Source organism: Lissotriton vulgaris, chromosome 6, assembly GCF_964263255.1.
Source record: "Lissotriton vulgaris chromosome 6, aLisVul1.2, whole genome shotgun sequence".
NCBI classification, from domain to species: domain Eukaryota; kingdom Metazoa; phylum Chordata; class Amphibia; order Caudata; family Salamandridae; genus Lissotriton; species Lissotriton vulgaris.
The window spans coordinates 1,883,378,282-1,883,399,388 of NC_141694.1; the positions used below are offsets into that span (position 1 = coordinate 1,883,378,282).

Genomic DNA, 21,107 nt, shown 5'->3' on the forward strand with positions numbered 1-21,107 from the left:
CCATGAGATTGAAGAGTTGTTCGTAGGTCGTTACATTGCTTCCCTTGATCCAACCCTCGAAGGCTCGGCTGAAATAGTTTACATACTCCACCCAAGTTGTACCCGGGATCCGGGTGCAGTCTCGGAACCTCTGGCGGTACATTTCGGGTGTGAGCCCATAGCGGGTGAGGAGGGTAGCCTTCATGTGGTCATAGGAGGTCATCAGGTGGTCTGGGAGCTGTAACAGGGCGTTGCGGCCCTCATTGACGAACCTCCCCCATAGCCCGGCTCCCCAGTCACTTCGATCGATCCGGTGGGAGGTCATAGCGATCTCATAGGCCTTGAACCATTGTTGTATGTCGTCATCTCGGAAATATTCTCGAACGACATCCTTGGGGATGTGTACTTTCTTTTCTGTTGCTCCCGGGGTGCGCGGTTGCTCGGGCACCCCTAATTCTTTGTTCTGCTTACGTAAGTCTATTTCTGCTAGCTTGCGCTCGTGTTCATACGCTAGTCTCTTTTCTTCGAGCTCTCTTTGTCTCTGTTTTTCTTCCCGTTCTTCTCGGAGCCGCAGATGTTCTAGGTTCAGTTTTTGTTCGGCTAATTTGAGTTCGCCATCCATTTTGAGCCGGGCCATTTCTAATTCAGGTAGTCTGCTTCTTTCTCGTTCTTGGATCTCATCCTGCGAGAGACCCGTTCTTCGCTCCTCGGGAGCCGTGGTGTTCCTCTCTGATGCTGCAACATTTTGGTCCGGGGTTCTGACGGCCCCGGTTTCTGCCCATGACTCAATGGCGTGTTTGAAATCGTGTTTAGTACTCAGACCGGTGGTAGCGATACCTAGTTCAATGCAGAATTGTTTCAACTCCCGATGGCTGTACTCTTCCAATTTCTCCATCTGGAATTTCTCGGTGGATCCACTCTCTTTGGTTGTCATTGTGGTTTCGTCGTGGGGTGAGCTACACTCTGTACGATTACGCGTTGATTCGGATCGCGCCGCTGGCCACCAATGTTAGACGGACCGGGAGGGTCGGCCGAGGACAAGGGGAGAGGTCTCTGGGGAGAGCCGTCTCCAGCGATCGTACAGACGAGTAACTTCCCCCCCACAGATGTACACCACACAGAAATAAGGTTTAACATTCTTTATAAGCAATCTTAAGTACGGTGGAATGGTACAAGGAGGTCTGGACTCAGGGGTCCCCTCGACTCTAGTCTCTTGGTTTGGGGAAAAGGGGTAGCGGGAGAGTCTTGTTACCAATCTGGTAGATGCGATGATACGATGGATAGCTCACAATCCTCGAGCTCGGCGTTCTAGATGATCGGGCCGCGGCAGAGCCAGCAGGTCCCGAGAAGGTGGTAGTTACAAACGGTCCGCGGCCACGCCAGCAGGTCCCGACGAGGATGAAGGTTTCAGAAGGTTGAGGCAGCGCCAGCAGGCAAGGCAGTATTTCGCAAGGCAGGGCTACGGCAGCGCCAGTAGTCCGTCAAGGATGAGTTCTTCACTGCGTCTCTCGACTCCAGGATACAACTGCCTTCCTGCTCTGGAGCTGCCCCAGTTATAGGTCTGGCGCCCTTTGATGTCCGGACCCTCGCACTTGGAGGTCCGGAGGTCCAAGATGAGGGAGTCCAGACACCCAGCAGGGGGGTGGAGCCAGCGCCTGGGGAAGCTGGGGGCGATCGGCACCTGGCGGGGGAGAGCCATCGACACTTCTTTCTCCCATTGACCTGCCAAGTGGTCCGTTCACCTCCTGGGTGGATGGTGGTGCCGGGATGTCGGGGCCTGGCCAGGCCCAGGGTTAGGGTCGATCGGAGGCCACGCGGCCTCGTGGTGCAGTGTCCAAGATGGCGCCCAGGCCGGGCGAGGGGGCCGGTAGTGATTCGGGCCCATGATGCAGAGATGTCCGGGAGCAGGAGTCCCGTATGAGTCGGGGAGCGGGTGGTTTCTGTGGGTAACACCTGGAGGGCCGGGCTCGGGCCTTGTCATGCGGGGAGGGAGCGAGCCCTTCACGTGGCCTGTCCAACATGGCCATGCGTCACTTTTACGCCACCGGTACGTCAATTTTTGTGACACACCAGTGCGGTTAAAAATGCACCTTATTGAGTCATATTTACAAAGTGACGCATCTATGTAGATGTGTCACTTTGTAAACCCCTGCGCCACATTATACCTACGTCAGGTGTAATGTATGCAAAAGGGGTGTATTGACGCAAGAAAGGGTCGAAGAGGTGACGCAGTGAAATCTATGAGATTTCACTGCGTCACTTTTAGGACGCCATTGTGTCAAAATCTTGGGCCTGCCTCACAGCAGGCGTAAGACTGATGCAGGCCCTTTCACATGGGACTTTCCCCATGTGAAAGGATGCATTGCTGGAGTTACATCATTTTTGTGACCCACTCCAGCAATGCAAAAAACACAGTTGATGGACAGAATGTAGAACAATGTCATACATTCACCCGAGTACAAGGATCTGGGCCTAAATGCATCGTTTTTTTGCACTCCACACCACCCTGGGTTAGACACTGGCTATATGCAAATCAGCTCTGACCCTGACGATGGATTTAGGCCCAGATCCTTGTACTGGGTTGAATGTATGACATTGTTCTACATTCTGTCCATCAACTGTGTTTTTTACAATTTTCACCCCGAGTGTGCTGGGTATACTCAGACGTGAGTCCCAGGCTCTCCACATCACTGGAGTCAAGCTATCCAGGCTGAAGAAGGCTGATAGCCAGAAACCGGTCCTTGGATGCTTGATTCCGGTCTGGGAAAGACATGGCTTGGTAGTTCGGACTGGACTGTTCCCATGAGGCACAGGGTCAGAGCTGATTTGCATATAGCCAGTGTCTAACCCAGGGTGGTGTGGAGTGCAAAAAAACGATGGATTTAGGCCCAGATCCTTGTACTGGGTTGAATGTATGACATTTGTTCTACATTCTGTCCATCAACTGTGTTTTTTGCAATTTTCACCCAGAGTGTGCTGGGTATACTCAGACGTGAGTCCCAGGCTCTCCACATCACTGGAGTCAAGCTATCCAGGCTGAAGAAGGCTGATAGCCAGAAACCGGTCCTTGGATGCTCGATTTTGGTCTGGGAAAGACATGGCTTGGTAGTTCGGACTGGACTGTTCCCATGAGGCACAGGGTCAGAGCTGATTTGCATATAGCCAGTGTCTAACCCAGGGTGGTGTGGAGTGCAAAGAAACAATGGATTTAGGCCCAGATCCTTGTACTGGGTTGAATGTATGACATTGTTCTACATTCTGTCCATCAACTGTGTTTTTTGCAATTTTCATCCCGAGTGTGCTGGGTATACTCAGACGTGAGTCCCAGGCTCTCCACATCACTGGAGTCAAGCTATCCAGGCTGAAGAAGGCTGATAGCCAGAAACCGGTCCTTGGATGCTTGATTCCGGTCTGGGAAAGACATGGCTTGGTAGTTCGGACATGACTGTTCCCATGAGGCACAGGGTCAGAGCTGATTTGCATATAGCCAGTGTCTAACCCAGGGTGGTGTGGAGTGCAAAAAAACGATGGATTTAGGCCCAGATCCTTGTACTGGGTTGAATGTATGACATTGTTCTACATTCTGTCCATCAACTGTGTTTTTTGCAATTTTCACCCAGAGTGTGCTGGGTATACTCAAACGTGAGTGAGTCCCAGGCTCCCCACATCACTGGAGTCAAGCTATCTAGGCTGAAGAAGGCTGATAGCCAGAAACCGGTCCTTGGATGCTTGATTCCGGTCTGGGAAAGACATGGCTTGGTAGTTCGGACTGGACTGTTCCCATGAGGCACAGGGTCAGAGCTGATTTGCATATAGCCAGTGTCTAACCCAGGGTGGTGTGGAGTGCAAAAAAAACGATGGATTTAGGCCCAGATCCTTGTACTGGGTTGAATGTATGACATTGTTCTACATTCTGTCCATCAATTGTGTTTTTTGCAATTTTCACCCCGAGTGTGCTGGGTATACTCAGACGTGAGTCCCAGGCTCTCCACATCACTGGAGTCAAGCTATCCAGGCTGAAGAGGGCTGATAGCCAGAAACCGGTCCTTGGATGCTTGATTCCGGTCTGGGAAAGACATGGCTTGGTAGTTCGGACTAGACTGTTCCCATGAGGCACAGGGTCAGAGCTGATTTGCATATAGCCAGTGTCTAACCCAGGGTGGTGTGGAGTGCAAAAAAACAGTGGATATAGGCCCAGATCCTTGTACTGGGTTAAATGTATGACATTGTTCTACATTCTGTCCATCAACTGTGTTTTTTACAATTTTCACCCCGAGTGTGCTGGGTATACTCAGACGTGAGTCCCAGGCTCTCCACATCACTGGAGTCAAGCTATCCAGGGTGAAGAAGGCTGATAGCCAGAAACCGGTCCTTGGATGCTTGATTCTGGTCTGGGAAAGACATGGCTTGGTAGTTCGGACTGGACTGTTCCCATGAGGCACAGGGTCAGAGCTGATTTGCATATAGCCAGTGTCTAACCCAGGGTGGTGTGGAGTGCAAAAAAACGATGGATTTAGGCCCAGATCCTTGTACTGGGTTGAATGTATGACATTTGTTCTACATTCTGTCCATCAACTGTGTTTTTTGCAATTTTCACCCAGAGTGTGCTGGGTATACTCAGACGTGAGTCCCAGGCTCTCCACATCACTGGAGTCAAGCTATCCAGGCTGAAGAAGGCTGATAGCCAGAAACCGGTCCTTGGATGCTCGATTTTGGTCTGGGAAAGACATGGCTTGGTAGTTCGGACTGGACTGTTCCCATGAGGCACAGGGTCAGAGCTGATTTGCATATAGCCAGTGTCTAACCCAGGGTGGTGTGGAGTGCAAAGAAACAATGGATTTAGGCCCAGATCCTTGTACTGGGTTGAATGTATGACATTGTTCTACATTCTGTCCATCAACTGTGTTTTTTGCAATTTTCACCCAGAGTGTGCTGGGTATACTCAAACGTGAGTGAGTCCCAGGCTCCCCACATCACTGGAGTCAAGCTATCCAGGCTGAAGAAGGCTGAAAGCCAGAAACCGGTCCTTGGATGCTTGAGTCCGGTCTGGGAAAGACATGGCTTGGTAGTTCGGACTGGACTGTTCCCATGAGGCACAGGGTCAGAGCTGATTTGCATATAGCCAGTGTCTAACCCAGGGTGGTGTGGAGTGCAAAGAAAACGATGGATTTAGGCCCAGATCCTTGTACTGGGTTGAATGTATGACATTGTTCTACATTCTGTCCATCAATTGTGTTTTTTGCAATTTTCACCCCGAGTGTGCTGGGTATACTCAGACGTGAGTCCCAGGCTCTCCACATCACTGGAGTCAAGCTATCCAGGCTGAAGAGGGCTGATAGCCAGAAACCGGTCCTTGGATGCTTGATTCCAGTCTGGGAAAGACATGGCTTGGTAGTTCGGACTGGACTATTCCCATGAGGCACAGGGTCAGAGCTGATTTGCATATAGCCAGTGTCTAACCCAGGGTGGTGTGGAGTGCAAAAAAACGATGGATTTAGGCCCAGATCCTTGTACTGGGTTAAATGTATGACATTGTTCTACATTCTGTCCATCAACTGTGTTTTTTGCAATTTTCACCCCGAGTGTGCTGGGTATACTCAGACGTGAGTCCCAGGCTCTCCACATCACTGGAGTCAAGCTATCCAGGCTGAAGAGGGCTGATAGCCAGAAACCGGTCCTTGGATGCTTGATTTCGGTCTGGGAAAGACATGGCTTGGTAGTTCGGACTGGACTGTTCCCATGAGGCACAGGGTCAGAGCTGATTTGCATATAGCCAGTGTCTAACCCAGGGTGGTGTGGAGTGCAAAAAAACGATGGATTTAGGCCCAGATCCTTGTACTGGGTTGAATGTATGACATTGTTCTACATTCTGTCCATCAACTGTGTTTTTTGCAATTTTCACCCCGAGTGTGCTGGGTATACTCAGACGAGAGTCCCAGGCTCTCCACATCACTGGAGTCCAGGCTGAAGAAGTCTGATAGCCAGAAACCGGTCCTTGGATGCTTGATTCCGGTCTGGGAAAGACATGGCTTGGTAGTTCGGACTGGACTGTTCCCATGAGGCACAGGGTCAGAGCAGATTTGCATATAGCCAGTGTCTAACCCAGGGTGGTGTGGAGTGCAAAAAAACGATGGATTTAGGCCCAGATCCTTGTACTGGGTTGAATGTATGACATGTTCTACATTCTGTCCATCAACTGTGTTTTTTGCAATTTTCACCCGGAGTGTGTTGGGTATACTCAGACGTGAGTCCCAGGCTCTCCACATCACTGGAGTCAAGCTATCCAGGCTGAAGAAGGCTGATAGCCAGAAACCGGTCCTTGAATGCTTGATTCCGGTCTGGGAAAGACATGGCTTGGTAGTTCGGACTGGACTGTTCCCATGAGGCACAGGGTCAGAGCTGATTTGCATATAGCCAGTGTCTAACCCAGGGTGGGGTGGAGTGCAAAAAAACGATGGATTTAGGCCCAGATCCTTGTACTGGGTTGAATGTATGACATTGTTCTACATTCTGTCCATCAACTGTGTTTTTTGCAAATTTCCACTCCTGCAATGCATCACTTTTGCGCTTACAAATAAGTCTGAAATATTGACGCATTTATTGTGCAGGAATGGATAATTTTATCCCCTGAAGAGTCACAGACTAAAAGGAAATTCTTCAAAGGAATCGGATAATTTTGGGAAGTGGAGTATCTAAAAAGATTCCAGACCCAGCCACTAGAGTCACGGACTAAAATGAAATTCTTCAAAGGAATCGGATAATTTTGGGAAGTGGAGTATCTAAACAGATTCCGAACCCAGCCACTAGATGGTGGAATAATGCACAGCATAGTGAATTCAGAAAGATGCCAATGTGATTTATTGTGCAGGAATGGATAATTTTATCCCCTGAAGAGTCACGGACTAAAAGGAAATTCTTCAAAGGAATCGGATAATTTTGGGAAGTGGAGTATCTAAAAAGATTCCAGACCCAGCCACTAGATGGCGGAAAAATGCACAGCATAGTGGATCCAGAAAGATTCACGATGCAAAAATGTAGATCACTCAGACTCTGCTGACAAAGTACAGGGAAAGAGTACAGACAGCTGTTGTTGGTATAAGTTGAATCTACACTCCCCGTGTAGTGTAAATCTACTCACACAGAGGTTTGAACTGCCTTCATACCTCTCAATACTTGAGCACTTATACAGTGGTCAGTAAACTCTCTCCAGCGATGGGACAGGTGATTGCAGAATATTTTATTACGGGAAACATGTAAAAAAGAATGCTCCAAGAGTCACTAACTGCTTATAGAATAGATTTCATATATTTACTTACATTAAAGAATGTTATATACTAAACGGTCATTTTAGCTTCTAACCAATAAAAAGACGCTTCTCAGTGGGCATCTTGCCTTTATAAACTTATTTCAAGTGACTTTAACGCCATTGTTTCCAGCTTCAAAATCAGTCCTAGAAAAAAACTGTGAGAACACTAACCAAGAGATGGAGGCTTTTTAATGTAACTAACTGCCGTCACCATGAACAGAAGATCTAGAGCGCCGACGCACTCTTGACAGTATTTAATACCAGATTATGCCCTCGACACTACAGGCCCTATAGAACCATACTCTTACCTCTTCATCCCAGTTCTCCCCTGTGAAACGTACCCTAGTGGCTAGTGAAGATGTGCAACTAAGTGGTCAGCAGGCTGACCCTACAGACAGCAGCAGGGTCCTACTGTACCAGTCAGGAAGAGGAGTCTATGTGTGGAACTGAAGGCGTCACAACTACTAGTCTTTATGGTGAGGGTTATATTTTTAAGTACCACTGTAGACTTAATAAAGACAAACGAGAGAGAATCAGAAATAAAGGATAACGTTTAATACTATTCAGAAATTGTTCTAAAAGTTACATTCTGGCACACATACATTTTCCACACATTTTAGCTTCCAAAAGTGGTTTGTCTAAGATTTCCTATTGTCTTCCATTTCTGTGCAAGCATTCCCCCATACACGATGAGGAGGAGATGGTAGAGGCACTGAATCCTGGATGCGATAAATGGCACTGACTGGCACCATAGACAGCTGGTCCCAAAAGGCACAGTATGAACTCTCAAAGAGCTACAACTCTTCCATTCAGTGTCCCCACCACATCCAGACAATGTGAACTCCCCTACAGGAAGTCTGCCCTGCTTCTCAAAACTGCCACTGTGACATCACTTCCTGTAAAACGTAGCGGATGCCTGTACCTGCCCTTCCCTCTCCAGAGTGCCAGGACAGATGACTATGAAATCAACATGGTGCATAGTTAACCATCTGCACTGATGGTCCACTGGTCAGGTGTTCAAGGAACTCTACTGTTCCGCCTGGTAAAAGCACATGGATAACATGAGAGAATGGTTGTGCGGCACTAAGCACATGGCGTAAATGTATGGGTTGATTCTAAAAAACCTCCCACCCGAAGGAAGCCTGGCTAGAGGTCTCTGTGCACAGGTAGTTCCCGGACTCTTTGAAGTGTCCTATAGCTTGAGGAGTCACCGTACATTGCTAATTAAGATCTGCAGGATATTTAAACAATAAAGGAATTCTGAACATAATTTCAAAGGGCCATTCTAGAGACAAGAACTGCATTGTTCAGAAGGCTACCATGCAAACAGCCGTGGTAAACAACTTAACTGAAACAAAAGGAATCGTCACAATCATGATACATAATTACATTATTTAAGCTTCAAATCACCAGTGGCTTAGTGCCAAAGTTGTCCCATATACTATACAGCCATAGAAGATATAGATTCATAATTACTTGGCCTCTTATATACAGTATACCACAATTGTAATTGGTTTGATTACAAATGTACAGAAATACAAGACAATGAGACACAAAAATTAACGTGCTGTTCATAGATCATCACTACTATACAAGTATTTAGATCTGTGCAGCATCTAGGTCCACAATCGCGGGATTGTAATGCCAAAATAGCAGTAACACTTTCTTTATGAGCTAGAAAAATATAGCTTTCCAGTACCTAGATAACAATGGATGCCTCTTGAACACCCTGTAAACATTCTGCCCTCTCCTTTTTGCATGTCAGGATTGGAAAACCATGTACTACAATTAGAACATTGGAATGTTGGGAGCTCCATTGAAAACAATGGAGTGCTCCAGGCTTCTAATGGCTGGTATAAGCCCGGAGCTCCAACCTTCCAATGTTGGACGTTGCTATACAAAGCTCTGAGAGGTTTTTGTTTCATTTGTCAGAACATTCTGCCCTCTAGTGGCGGAATGTTCCAATAGCCTCACAGCCCCTCCTAAGCTGGGCTATACAGCATTAAAGTACCGCTCTCTTGTTAAAGACCTTTGCCGAACGCCGAGGGCGGGCCTTTAATAATCGGTATAGCCTGCTACAATCGTCTATAAGGCTATAACAGCGTGCCAATTAGAGCACCCTTCAAAAATCAACATGTACATTTAAGTTTTGCACATATTACTTTTCATCACAAAATATATTTTTTAACTGCTTCCTAACACAAATGTGCATGTAGCTTTTGGCTACGGCGACCTATGGTGATGACAGCACCAGGTCACAACTGATCTACATGCGAGGCAAATTATTTTACGCTGGTGAGTAGGCAATGACCTTGTTCTTTTAAGGAAGGAATACTTTGTAGAATTTGGACATTTGAAAGTAGCCATCTTCTGCGATTTTGTAAAACTGCTAGGAGCAGTTGTGAACAGTACATAGTGTGAGGCCACTGTGTAGGATAGAGACTTGACGAATACATATGGAATGTCAAGTGGAAGTGTGTGTTGCATAATCATTAGCAAGTGTGTGGCCATGTGTATATCTGGAGGTCACACAGAGAAGGTGACTCAATAACCGAGACAACTGGTGTATAATATATATATATATATATATATATATATATATATATATATATATAAAAAACAGTGCTCCTTATGGGAAAATGTGTATGTGATGAAAACAGTGAGGGCCCCTATACTGTCCATCAACAAATGGTAAAAAAAAATGGATTCTTCCTAAAAATACATTTATTCAAACATTTGTAATATTATAGAATATCTTTTATACCCTGAATGGTGGCAAGCCAAGAATCAAAGTGTCTACAACACAGTGAAAAGTGAGTCAGTGCAAAACACATCTAAAAAAGGTAGCAACAATTTTGTTTTCAATTCACAAAATCAACCAACAACTCTCAAATCAGTCTCTCATAAACAAGTTCTTCATACAGCTGCAACATGAGTTAGCGAGGTCAGTTAAATTGTCAAAGTTTCACATATACAATTGGACGAGATCATCATCGGGGTATAAGGTAGTCCCTATTCCTTCGGCCACTTTGTAAGGTCACCTCAGTCAAGGTTATATTTACAATATTCATTAGGTTATGGGCAAGTCAATCACACAATTGGTTTTGATTCCATAGCCTAAACGTCCTGCACGCCTCTCTTCTGGAAACTAGAACTCACCATTCAAGCTGTAGGAGATCTCTAATCACAACCAAAATATTTGAAGAAATGTTTACTTTTGAGGGATTCAGTCCTCTCACCATTGGTTGACTTGCTATATGAATCACCCCAACAGCCTTGTTTAATTAAACACTTTCCGATACAGAACTTTGTTAATAATATAAACCTGGAGCCCACAGCCCAACCACACCCGGGCTATGTTTATTCTTTTTAATTAATGGACATTGTCTACTTGGCTCCAGCACTTTATTTTTTCAAGCCAAGCCCCACAACTCCCATGAAAAACTCCTGATGTTTTATTTGTGTGAATTGCTCCCCGAGGGCTCATTTTTGAACCTTGAATGGTTGAGTAGAGCTAGAATGTATGGGCCAAATATGGCTGAATATCATCATCTATATATGATGAAAAACACAATCTAGTCAGAACTTTCTGTGGGACTAAATAAAAAAAAGAGAGACAGTGATATAAATGTCTTGACTCCTACCTCCACTGTTTATTTTAGTACTCCAAGAAGATCACCACGGCCAACACTTCTTTCCCCAGCACCAAATAAAAATCCAAGACCCGACTGCTAGAGAGATGTACGGTCTTGAATGCAATACTGCTATCAGTTTTTGCAATGCGCATTGGCAAGGATGGCAGAGAGGAAGCCATCAAGGAACCTGTGGCACAGCACACTCTAGGTTAACACCAGTGTTTTTTAGCAAAGTCTTCAAACTTGTATCTTCACAGGGAAGCTGAAGGTCTGACATTACAAAGCAAGCATCAAGCGACACTCTTCAGCGAACACGGGAAACCCAGAGCTGAAGCGTACGCTGTGGGCCACCTGCTTCCACATAGGAGATGTACAGGACAGTTGAGAAAAATACACGAGTGGTAATTACTCCGCACTATAACATTTTTCTAAAATATCAATCTAGCTATATCTAAACCAAAAAAATGCTTATTTCTTTCCTAGCGGTATCTAATTAAGGGTATTTCCATGTCAGCTGTAACAACTGCCTCCCTTTAAGCAACATACATCACACAGATTCAGAAAAGCAAAATTGTGTTTCAGAAAATGTGCTCTCCAAAGGACTTGAATGCATGCACAGGAAGAGGAACTTGGTCTTGTACATAAGCACCCTTATAAAACAATCTGTTTAGTTTTATAGCGGCTGGCAGCACAGCATGATTGCAAGAACAAGGTTCAGCGCATTCCATGTATTAGGAACCTTACTGCATTCTGATTCTTGTAGTTTAGGCTTGGCAAGCAAGCCTCATCAGGAATGGGATATGATTGTCTATGTAAGCAATGGGACAGGGGGTAATATCTAGTTGGCTTAGAGGGAGGCGGTACAGTGTGCATCACTCACAGTTCAGACCTGTCTGTGCTTCCACTAAGACACAATGCTAAATTGCCAATGTGAAGAATCTCTGCCTCTTTCAGGATGGCGAAGCCCTCTTCTTGCTCAGCGTGGAGGGGCCTCAGTGGGCGACTCTTGCATTAACACTTGCACAGCATTTACTCATCAAATCTCAATGAAACTATTATCATCAGCCCTAAAGTTCCCCTTTTTGACTGCCTAAAAGGTTACATTTGCAGACTTGCCCCTCCTGAATGTAAGAGGATAAACCTAACATATTCTTCTCTAATAGCCCAGTACGAGTAAGGCCAGAATATGTACACGGTTAACGAAGGCCCGATATAGTGAGCCTGAAACCTCCCCACCCCCTTCCAGGTCCTGCATAACCCTTGTTTAAAACATTGCTTTTTAAATCCTAATATACTCTTCCTAGCCACAAGTGATTAAGCACTTTTCCAGTGAGAGAAAGTGTTAGTGAGGAAGAGTTAGTAAAAAACAAAATAAAAAATGATGAAGTCTCACAGAGAGTGGCGAGGCCTCTACCACAGGAGAGGCTATAAGCAGATCACACACTCGTTTAAATACGTAATGGGCCTTCCTCTCTGTAGCCTACCCACTGGGCTACATATTGAGCACAAAAACATAGTATTGATTTACAATTAGGTTGTGAAACGATGGTGGAAAGAAGATTTGAGACTCCAAAACGTTACTGGGCCTTGTTTGTAGCTGGAACGTCACAAGGTAAAAGGTGTGCCTGAAAAAAAGTTCACATTGACCTTCCCAAGAATCTGCCTCTTGATATGCGGTTCTGAAAGCATCTCAGCTTCGAACAGCGGTCTGTGGGTGTCAGAGAAAGCATGTTCTCATTCACACCATATATGGATAATGCCAGTTTCTAAATCCTTTCTTTAGATTGGCCTTTCATTTGAAGTGGTTAGTTTTTAGGTGCCCTTTAAGAGTTTGTCTTCTTCTTGAAGTCTGCCCTGATTTTGAAGGACTAAAGTATGGCCTCTCCCCACTGTGAGTCCTCTGATGTGCAGTTAGACGCGAGTTAACGCTGAAGCTCTTCCCACATTCAAGACACTTGTGCGGTTTTTCTCCTGTGTGGATCATCACGTGCACCTTTAAGTGATATGACTTTGTGAAACCTTTGCCACACATCTTGCACTTATATGGTCTTTCGCCTGTGTGCATTCTGATGTGCACCTTCAAGTGTGTGTCCTTAATAAAGGTTTTCTCACATGCAAGACATTTGTAAGGTCTCTCCCCAGTATGAATTCTCTGGTGGATCTTAAGCTTATAGGCATTTGAGAAGCTTTTCTCACATTCGCTACATCTATATAGTGACTCATCAGCATGGGTCCTCTGGCTATGATTGGCCATGCCTTGGTTCATGAAGACATTCACACACCGTGCACCGGTCCCATATTCACTAATAGTGTGAAGCATCTGGTGCTTAATCATGCTCTCCTTGACACTGAAGCCTTTCCCACACACGGTACAGCGGTATGGTACTTCCCCTGGACGGACTTTCAGTCCTACAAGAGGAATGGTCTCCTCGCTGGAATCATATTCATACTCGAAGGATCCATCAAGAAGGTATTTAGAAGGGCATCTCTTCTGTGTCATCTGCTGCTGGTGCCAGATATCAGGTTGATCGAAAAACAGAGGAATGTTCTGGGTCGCATCTCCTAACGGTGCCTGAAGCTGTAAATGTTTCTCAGTGACTTCTTCAGAGGCTTTCCCTGGGTCCATACCCATGGGCCCATAATCTACAAGATTAAAAGGAGACTTGAGTCATGATGGGCTTTACATTCTGAATCAGAAACATAAGCCGCACAGCACCACAGATGGCATCATCCTCCTAAGGAGGTGATAGCACCAGCATGGGCGCATGGGCTGCTGGAGCCCACGACTGATAACAGAGCCAATGCTTAGATTTCAATTCTCAATGCATTTCACCCATATAAAAAGTGGAATTAAAATGTAAGTACTTGTTAAAAAAGCTATATGTTTTACGGCAGTACTAAACAATAGGAACACATTCTTTTCTGAGTAACGATTGTGCAATATTCACACAAATACAGAATATCAAACAAAATAATGGTTACGATTGTACCGCAACCATTTTTTATATTACCATATAGAACCTTTAACACCAGTTTCTCACTGCAGCTAAAACTTGTGGCCAAATCTGTACACTAAGGTTTTGCTCTGCATCACAGCGTGAAAAGAGTAGAGGGCCTACTATATCTATAGGATCACAGGAGGGACCACAAGTCTAAGTTTCGAAGTTAAAACCGGGTGCCAAAGACAATGGAACAGTTGAGCCAACGAGAAGTCAAAGATAGTGAAAGAAGAAATATTGGAGCATGAGTCCATTTTGTTCCTATGCGTTACCAAGGAGTGCAAAGCTTGCCCAGGAGGACCACTTATCTTCTTGCTTCATTAAGCAATGTCAAGAACCTGGACTAGGCCTAATACCATCTGTGCTTCTTGAACACTGCAGGTGAAGGGCCATGCTACGAACTGTGGTGCTCTCCTGATACTTCTTTGTTTAACAAATGTGAAGAAAAAAAAGCACGCATTAGAACTCCTCTAGTAGTCGTATACTAACCAGTATGAAGAACAATCTACATACTTAGTCGAACAAAGGCTGAATTTTTATATTTACATGTGTAAAATCACAATTGATATTTCTTCTCTGTAGTGTTATTTATCCACAATTGTTTTTTTTTGTTCCATGAAAAAACAGAGGTTTTAAGTAGTATTTTTCCATTCTCAGATGCCTGTAAAGCTTTTGCACTACACTAGGAGGCTAAATGAAATACATCTTCATCACAGTTTTGTCACATGGACACGCCTCAAACCCCTGACACTACCACCACAATGGTTACTATAGAGTTTAAACCATTAGACATCCTAGTGCTGCAAACGTTTCTGAGCATGTGTCAAAGTTGCCAGGTTAAGACTTGACAAGTCTGAAGTTCTGTACAACAGTGTAAATTCTCACGCTGCCACATGCCGCTCTCATTTGACCCACTTTTATAAAATGCAAAAGGGCGAACAATGGCAGACCCAACAGTTTGGCCTTGACAATAGTAAGGCTCTTTTTTTTAATGTATTTTAGCAAACATGCGACATGCACAAAGAATGGTTAAAAATATAATACAGCTGTACATGTGATCAGGCAAAATGTGAAGCCTCGAGTGGGTCATGATTTTCCTTTCTGCAACGCTGTGAATAAATACCATATTATACTCTACGGGTCTGTATATATGGTTGGTTTATACCAAAGCAAATTTGTTACGTTTTTTTTTTCATCCAAATGACTGTAACCAAAACAGGATGGAAAGTATTACATTTGTGCAGTAAGTTACAAATTACACTGAAGAAGTCTTGCTACTCAGAGGGATATTTCCCTGTATTAACAAATTGATGATGCAATCAGAAGCAGGAACGTGTTTTTCTCAGGTGCATTTGTATTCTAGTAATAAACTTGGGTCTTACCTTTGCACCATAGTAAACTTTAAATGTGTTTTTATTAGTACAGTTGAGCTAAATAACACGCTTTGTTTGGCCACATCTATTTACATTGCTTTGACAAACATTTATTTTTATGATGAAGGTTTTTGGAAAATTTGAAGGCTTTGAGACAACGAAAGCAGTCTCCAGGAGAGATCATACATGGTATCAGCATTATTTTCATGATCTGGATGTAAACACATCAGATACTGTGGGAGGCAACAGGAACCAGCCTATTCACACTGTTCTTTTGCTTGTTTGAGCCGTCTTTAGCAAAATTCAAAACCTGAAAGGCGGATAACTTGTTATAAAAACTTCCATTGGGTGATTGTGATCTTGGAGAATACAAACTTATTATCGAATTGTAATTTGGAGAATCAGTTTTTCTAAATTTCAAAGATAAATCACATTCATAAAACATCAGAATCTAATTCAGTGAAGGCTTTTTAGCTCCAAATTGCATTTTACAGGCTGGCAATTCTTAAAGGCATTCATTCTCCTTTGTGTTTGCCAATGTAAATGTAAATGTACATGTATTTACTGCACTATTCCCTTCCCCAACTATTTGCATTTTCCTCATCTTTTATTTCTTCTTAAAACACCTTCTCTCCAGCTCACCTGCATGGACTTTTTTGTTTGAGGCAGGTCCCCAGATTCCTCTCTGCTTGTGCCGTCCGTCCACTACTTTTTTTTTTTTTTGCTCCCGATTTGCTTCCTGAATTTTTTACCGCTGTCCCTCCAATAGTTACATTTTAACTAGAGACACAGCCCCTCACGTGTTCGATTGGCTTTTGTCACTACCCTGCCTTTTCTCCCAGGCAATTTACTTTTTTTTAATTTATTTTTTAGGGTTTCTGAATTCCTTGTTTTATACTAACTGTTTGATGGTTTAGTGTGCATGTAAAAAAATGTCATAATCTTCTAGTCCACTGTGTTTCTTCTTTTTTTGCAATTTTTTTATTATAAGTGAAATTTCTCATAAAACTTTTTGGAGGTTTTGTATGTTTATATATTATTTTCTTGTAACTGGTCTCTGTATTAAACCACATACTACACACTTCAAATGTCTTCAAAGGGTTTAAGTAACAACGGCTACTATTTGCAAATTCAACCTAACTCGCTTTACAAAACTCCAACAAATGAAATGTTGATTTGACACAGCTGAGAATAAAACTCATGACCTGCATATCACAGATTCTGGCATCCAGTTTCTAATTTGGGGAGTCACCCTGAAGCCTGATATGTCTCAACTGCTAGTTGTACTCTGCACAAGTGTGCTTACGATTTATGCTTTGTGACCCTTTATGTGGTTAACTTGTGAAATGTAGTCACTGTGCAGTAGTATGTCGCTTAGGGGTGGTGTTCATGCCATGTGCCACTTCTGGTGGTTTGCATGGTTTAAAGTTTTTAGGCAGACCTATATTTTCCTATATGATTTTGGGGAGAGGGGCTGGCTATAGGGCGGTAAACAGTTGTTGGTTATCGGGGAGGTGGTAAGGGGAAGGGTACGCGTTTGGCTGTATAAGTGTAATTTGCAGTTGTGTGCTTTTGAGTATTGAGCACTTAGATGGAGTTCCCGCTTTCCTTTTTGGTAGATGTGTCAAAGCGGCTCCTGAAGATACATTTGTCTTTTGCCAGTTGTACTACATTTCCTGTTGCACACGGAAAACATAAGCTTCAAAAGCATGGTCTGTTGTGCTTGTTTGCGTGCTCAGTGTGATCTGTCACTTGCCCTTTGGTTCATCCCGCTGGTATCCCTCTTCCTGGCTTGGGACATCTGTTGCGTTCTTCCTCTGAAGGGAGAGTTCTACAAAATCAGTTAGACCAAGCTCTACTTGCCACAAGGAAGTGAAATCACAACTGAACAAGACTGTAGCCTGACTACAGGTATTCCTTGCATGCTGCATCCTTTGATGAAACAGTAAGGCTTCAAGATGCGTGCAGCCTTTCCGCAGCCATTTAGGAGGACCAGGCACTAGCCATTAGGGAGAGGAGCAGTATAGCAGCCAACAATTCGTAGACTCGCACATCTTCCTCATCAAAAAGTTTGAAGAATACACAAACCTTGCTCATACCTTAACGGAAAGACAGAAACCTTAGATATTTTCAGCCAATTATCATTTTCAGAACTTTATACACTTTGAGGGAAGCGGGAGAGTTTTTTTGTGTTCTGGCTAGACCAAGTCTCAAATATGATGGAGCATGCAGAGGTGTCCCAGCTTGAAGGTCAACATAATGAAGATGTCAGTGTTTGCTTCAAAGCATATTTACGTATTCAAACCTAAGCAGCTCCAGGAATCTTGAGATTAACTTGGACTTCATATAGCACAGAAAGCTACACAGCTTACTTCGGCACATACGCGATCTAGCGAACCACCTATGAAAGCCTTACAGAGAAATTAAGAAACCAAGACCAATTTGCTAATAGATTGTTCCAGTCTGTATTCCACAGCAAGAACACCACAAAGGCAAGGAATGTGGTCCTGAGTAACGGCATAGGAGAAAATTAATTCAAGCATTGCATCTATCGCCTATGCCTTTCTACCTTTCATCGAGTACATTAGTGCTAGATCCCACAGAAGCTTTAAATGTAACAGTGGTAACAAAAGCTAGCCTACAAGTTGTCCGCCTACGCCAAAGGAAATCAGTTATCCCTGCAGTACATCTCACAATCAATTGTGTACGTCACGTCTCATCCTAAAGAGAGACCTCAGACTGCAGCCAAAAGCACCCTTCCTTCAACACCGTCCAAAGGTATGGACTCTGAACCAAGGAGTGGTAATGGAAGAACACATCTTTTATCTTTGGTAACAATCTTGCTGGTGGATATTCTATCAGACCACAGATTCCTCACAATGTGAATATTCCCAAGGCTTCACAGTGAATCCAGAAACTTTCAAATCAGTTCTCCTGTGTGCTGGTAAGTGGTATAATGTGGTTCTGCACCAATGACATTCCAGAAATGACCAGTAGAGGCACATATAACTGCTACCAATCCACACAGACGTCCCCTGTTTTCTATGCTGTCTGCGCCCTAAGACGTGAGCCTGTCAGCAGATTGGCATGATCAGTGTGCAGATCTCAAAAAGTGGGACATTTTTAGATGTATATAGAGTCCAGTTCACAGAACAGGGAGGCGGACGGTTGGTAAGAAATCTGCGGTTAGATATAAAATCCTCCAGAAACATTGTTACCAAAGGTAGGTAAAATGATCTTCTGATGGATATTCCTAACTGCAGATTTTTCACCTCATGAATAGATACCACAACAGTACGTCCCAAGGTGGTGGATCGATGAACAGGCTCAAACCAAAAAGTCCTGCTGGGCAGAGTGTGCAAAATGTCCCTTTCAGTGAATCTGACTGTCGAGACAGTAGTGCTTTATGAAAATGCATACGAATGCCCACATAGCGACTTGACAGATGTCCAGGACAGGCCTCCTTGTGCTAACACAGTGATCGCTACGTTGGCCCTGTTGGAATGAGCCCACAAGCCTTCTGGTGGCGGTTTCCTTGACAGAGCATAGCAGATGTTTATGCAGAGTAGAACCCATTGAGAGAGGGTATGTTTATGCACTGCAGTGCCTTTCTATGCTCCAGAAAACCCTAAAAAGAGATGATCATCCACTTAATAATCTGCTCCAGGGGAAAAGGAACAAATCAAAACCGCATTGTACTGAATCCACAAAAGATCGAATGAACAGGAGTGCCTACAAAGGAGTCAGGTGTGACTTCGGCACATTGATCATGAAGCCCAACTATTTTAAGAAGCTTGCTGTCGTCTGGAGGTGATTGACAACTGCCAGGGGCTAGCCCACTTTCAGCAGACAGTCGTCGAGGTGGGATAAGACTGGTACCTCAGACTTCTGAAGTTGTGCTAAGACCACCACCATCACTTTCTGGAACACCAAAGGGGCAGCAGGGAGCCAAAAGATAGCACGGTAACGTGAAAATGTTCCTGGTCCAATGTGAAACGCAGGTATTGCCTGTGTCCTGCAGGACGAGAAGGTAGAAACTAACATCCTGCAGGTCAAACTCTACCATCCAGTGTCTAGGATCCAGGTCAGACAGGACCTGGTCTAGTGTGAGCATCTTGAATGTGTCCTTCCGCAGGAAGGCATTGAGAGGGCAAAGATGTAAAATAGGATGAAGGCCTCAATTCTTTTTTGGCACAAGAAGTAGCATGAGTAACACCCAGTTCCTATATCCAAGGCCGGAACGCTTGCATGAACTTCCGGTTGCAAGACGGACAGATGGTCCTAAGTCAGCTACCCTGATGGCAGTGAAAGGTGAGGCGGGGTGGAAAGTAAAGGGAGGGCCTAGCACCAACAGACAGGTTGGAGGACCCACTTGTCTAAAGTGATGAGCGGCCACCCTTGGATGACATATCAGAGCCTGCCTCAGAGGGTGGCTCTGTACCAGCAAAGGCACACTAAAGTGGTTTTGGGGCTGCTAAAGGCGCAGGGGACTGAGCAGCATGTGGTTTCCTGCTATGCAAAACGCTGTCTCTGAGAACCACAGCCCTGGCCACAAAGGGGCAGAAAGGACTCATGGGCTGAAAGAGGATTCTGACGTTGATTGAATGGAAAACCTTCAAAATAGACATAGGGAGAGCAAAATTGATGTGGAAGCACAAAGGACAAGAAATGTGCTTTGGCTTTGCCCTTACTGAACAGCTCAAAGGCAGAGTCTGCTTTTTCACCAAAGTGGTGAGATACGTCAAATGGCATGTCCATTAAGGATGCCTGGACATCCCCGGAGAAGCCTGTGGACCTCATCCACACGTGGTGCTGAAGTGCTACACCAGTGCCCATTGCACAGCCTGAGCTGGTGGTTGGAGCAAATTACCTAATTTGTCACATTGTGATTGTCCGGAATAGCTTGGGTGAGGGATGGGCATAAGTCCTTCAAAACAGCTAGAAAAACTTATGCTGTTGTATCCCAAATGGCATGAGAATAGCAGCCCCTTAAGACGACTGGCATTCACAGGTCTAATGGTTATGCTGGTGGATGGAGAAGGGGAAAAACAAGCATTGAAAATGCAATAGGGCTCGCATTTGAGAGAGTTTGAGCTATTGGCATTATAAATGACAATGCCTTTTATGTGTTTTGAAAACCTGCAAGTTTCGCATAAACAAGCACTTTGCCTTACGAGAATCAAGGCTGGCAGTTAAAAAGGTGCAGTTACTGCCAACATTGCTTCTTGTAAGTAATGACTATGTTTACGCACCGCTTGCAGGTTTTCAAAACAGATAAATAAAAGGGATGGTCATTTACAATGCCAATAGCTCAAATGCTCATAAATACGAGACCGATTGCATTGCAAATGCTTGTGGAGTAGAGGTGCACTGAGGGAGCTTTGAGAAGTCTTCATACTGGTATAGTTGTGCACAGTGAAGAAAGTGGACTGTGAGTACTACAAATATCTAAGTATATCTGCGAGTGTCTCAGGACTGGGAAATCAGTGAATACTCAAGGTCAGGACAGAGGTGCATTATGAGAACTCGATGGGTGCTTCGCACAAGGAAGGCGGGTATAGAGGGGCATTGCATGAACTCTGCTGATGTTTCAGTAGACTTTTGTAACTGCTCTAGAAACACCCACCCTATGACCCTTATCTAGAAATCTGCAACAATTACACACTGCCCGTCATTAAAGGCATGCTCAAGACATTGGTGCCATTCAATTTAAAATGTGTTACAGCCTTGCTTCAGAAGATTCGAAGCACTACATGCGTAACCAACTAAAGGGTGCGGCCAAAGTACAGCTCATGGACGGTCTCAGTTGAGGCAG

General features: G+C 44.5%; 1 protein-coding gene across 6 annotated transcripts in view; it reads right to left on the reverse strand.

Annotated features, from left to right (window-relative positions):
* The window catches only part of LOC147709768 (uncharacterized), a 353,428-nt gene that overhangs the window by 121,917 nt on the left and 210,404 nt on the right, over positions 1 to 21,107 (reverse strand). The window contains exon 9 of one of the 6 annotated variants that reach the window (XM_086928221.1): positions 10,922 to 13,563. The exons of the other annotated variants lie outside the window; for them this stretch is intronic. Within the exon in view, the coding sequence (XP_086784347.1) occupies positions 12,713 to 13,563 (851 nt within the window). The 3' untranslated portion in view covers positions 10,922 to 12,712. Of the gene's footprint in view, positions 1 to 10,921; positions 13,564 to 21,107 lie in introns of those variants that run through there. 6 annotated transcript variants of the gene reach the window in all.